General features: G+C 65.1%; 1 protein-coding gene across 1 annotated transcript in view; it reads right to left on the reverse strand.

Moving 5' to 3' along the window:
• Ntsr1 (neurotensin receptor 1 (high affinity)) overlaps positions 1 to 2,855 on the reverse strand; it is a 46,183-nt gene extending 43,328 nt beyond the window's left edge. Inside the window, exon 1 of the mRNA XM_005410013.1 lies at positions 1,836 to 2,855. Coding sequence (XP_005410070.1) covers positions 1,836 to 2,549 — 714 coding nt within the window. The 5' untranslated portion in view covers positions 2,550 to 2,855. The remainder of the gene's footprint in view (positions 1 to 1,835) is intronic.
• Between the last annotated feature and the right edge of the window lie 77 nt (positions 2,856 to 2,932).

Here is a 2,932-nt window from a genome sequence, read left to right on the forward strand (position 1 = left end):
AAATAAATAAATAAATAAAAATGGAAGCTACGTTTTCTGAGGGCCCAAGGGATGCCAGCAAGTGTCGGGAAATGCTTGACCGGCACTGTCTGCCACAGAACAGGCGCTTGTCCCAGGGTAGGTGCTCAACAGACATTCTTCAGGGGTCAGATGACCAAGCCCTCGCCAAACCGGCCTGGGGGCTGCTGAGCAGTGGGCCAGACAGATAGCACTTTGGGAGGCAAAGGGGTGTTGCCCGGAAGTGCCACACTATGGGCCACGGGAGGGGGGGACACTTGGGGGCTGAGTGGCCTCCCCTGCCCCCATCTGTTGTTGATGTTGGAAAAGGACCCAGAGCCAGGGGGCCAGAGGGACAGGGCTGAGAGGAGGCGGCTCCTGAGGGGCTGTGGCCCACCTGAGCTGTCAGGCAAAACCGCGGAGGGCCGCAGAGCGGCTGCTCCCCCGCAACCACGTGCTGGAGCATCCTCCCTGGGCAAAGATGATCAAAGACAGGAGCTTGGGCAAAGAAAAATGAGCCCTAAAGGGAGCGGGGAAGGTGATTTCTCACTGTTTACCACACATGGGGCCCTGTCTGCATCTGCCGGTAGCCTGTGGTACAGGAGGGACTCTCGGGAGGAGCGGTGCTCTGACGCACTCCTGCTCCGAGCCTGTTCAGGGCCCCACACAGGGCACCTGTAGCCTGAGTTCTACGTGCAGGCCAGCAGCACCACGTGTATTTCTGCCCCCGCGGCCCACTGCAGAGGTGGCCAGGGGAGGGTCAGACATGCCCAGGGATTGACAGACAGGTGACACCCCCTCCCAGCACGGTCTGCTCCCAGGCCTGGCAACTGTCAAGCTGAAGCTCTTAAGGTGAACGCAGGAGTCTGCTGAGAGACTCCGTAGGGCTTGGAGTGGGGAGGGCCAGCCAGATGGGGACCACTGGCTGCCTCCCTGCCGGTACGGCACAGCGCAGAGACCCTGCCCAGCTCCTGCCCTTTGACCTTCTGCCTTCTTTACCTACCTTGGGCTGCAGGAATGCTACACCCTCCAGATTGCCCAAGTCCTAGAGCTTTCTCTGCCCCTACTTCCTCGTGGACACCCTCTGCCGATCTTGGGGTCCCTGCCTGACCAGGCTCCCTCCAGTGCTGACCCCCATCTTGCCAGGTACTCTGTCCAAGCTGACCCTCAGCAGGGTGCTCAGGAGCTCTGCTCAGACCCCAGCAGGGTCCTTGGCCACTCAGTTCAAATTCGAGTCACACCACGCCCCTCCACACCCACACACCCCACAGTCTTCCCAGACACTGCCACCAGCAGCAGCAATGACGCTCTGTGAGGCCCCGAGCCCAGGAATCTGCAGACCTCCCCACGGCTGTCGCCAGGCCTTCTCAGGCCAATGTTATGATCACTTGCTTTGCTAGTGAGAGAACTGGCTGAACTAGGAACCAAGATGGCAGCCGATCCCCAGGCTTGGGGTGGGGCAGGGCAGCCAAGAGGCACTGGGAAGCCACACAGGGGCTCTGCCCCAGAGGACAGGAGTGTAACCTCTGGGGGCACAAAGCCCTCGGAGAACTTATGAAGGGACCCCTCCTTTGGAAAGCGTACTCGGGCTCGCATGGATCCCACAGAGCTCCCTGATTACGGCTCTGGCTCCCTTCAGTAGAAGGGGGGACCTGCCCCGGGAGTGAGAAGTGGGAAAAAGGGTCAAGCTGCCCTGAGGTGCCCCTCTAGCCACCCGCAAGTGGCCTCCCAGCGCCCTCTCTTCAGCTCTGGGCACTGGGGGGCACACCCCTGTGGGGATGAGGCAAAGGGAAGGGCCTCGATTCCTCCCCCCCCTTCTCCCTGGAAGAGGCCCTCACCTGGATGACGACCTTGACGGTGGCCGTGTCCACGGTGGGTGTGCACACCAGACCCCCGGGGTGCTGGCCGTCCGCGCTGCGGTTCTGCTGGCCCATGGTGAAGAGCATGGGCACGGCCAGCAGCCCCGAGGCCAGCCAGATGGCACTGATGAACTTCTTGGTGCGGCTGCGGGACATGAGCGTCTTGGCCTTGAAGGGGTGGCAGATGGCCAGGTAGCGCTCCACGCTCAGGCTGGCCACGTTGAGGGCCGTGGCGTAGGTGCAGGCATCCCGCAGGAAGTAGTAGCCGCGGCAGCCCGCGTCCCCGAAGGCCCAGGGGTGGTGCACCCAAATGAAGTTGTACAGCTCCACCGGCATGGCGAGCAGCAGGATGAGCAGGTCGGACAGCGCCAGGCTGCCCAGGTGGTAGTGCACCGTGCTCTGCAGGCTCTGCAGCGACTTCTTGCGCGCCAGTGTGAAAGCAGTCACCGCGTTGCCCACCGTGCCCACCACGAAGAGCGCCAGATACACCGCGGTCACCAGCACCTTGGAGTAGATGTCGGTGTTCACGTCCAGCTCGCTGCCGGGCGCTTCCAGGGTGGGCTCCGACGCGTTGCCAGAGCCGTTAGCGAAGCCCGGGGCCAGGAGCGCCTCCTCCAGCCCGGTCTGCGGCGGCGGGAAGGGCTGGGCGCCCTGCGCTCCGGGGGTGCCAGGCGCGGAGCTGTTGAGGCGCATGGTGGGCAGCCGGGTCCCGGCTTTGTCTCGGTCTCCGGTGCGCGAAGTCGGGCTGAGGGCGGGAGCGCCTCCGGCGGCGACACACGAAGAGTAGCCGGCCGGGAGGGTGCCGAGCTGAGGGGCGCGCCGTCCAGCCGGGGAGCGCTGGACCGGGACCGGACCGGACCGGGCTGCGCCGCCCGCCCGGGGCTCTGGGCGCTGCTCGCCTCTGGACTCCCGGCTGCGGGTTCCCGGCTGTGGGTTCCGGGCTTCAGACCCGGCGGCTGCTCGCTTCCTCTGGCTCCGCGCTGCCCGCGATCTCCAGACCTCGTGGTCCCCGGCCTCCGGGGCGGCCGCGCGGTCCTCGGGCTCCGGCTCCGGCTCCGGCTCCGGGCGGGAGCTGC

Source organism: Chinchilla lanigera, unplaced genomic scaffold (genome assembly GCF_000276665.1).
Source record: "Chinchilla lanigera isolate Chin_1 unplaced genomic scaffold, ChiLan1.0 scaffold00127, whole genome shotgun sequence".
NCBI classification, from domain to species: Eukaryota; Metazoa; Chordata; class Mammalia; order Rodentia; family Chinchillidae; genus Chinchilla; species Chinchilla lanigera.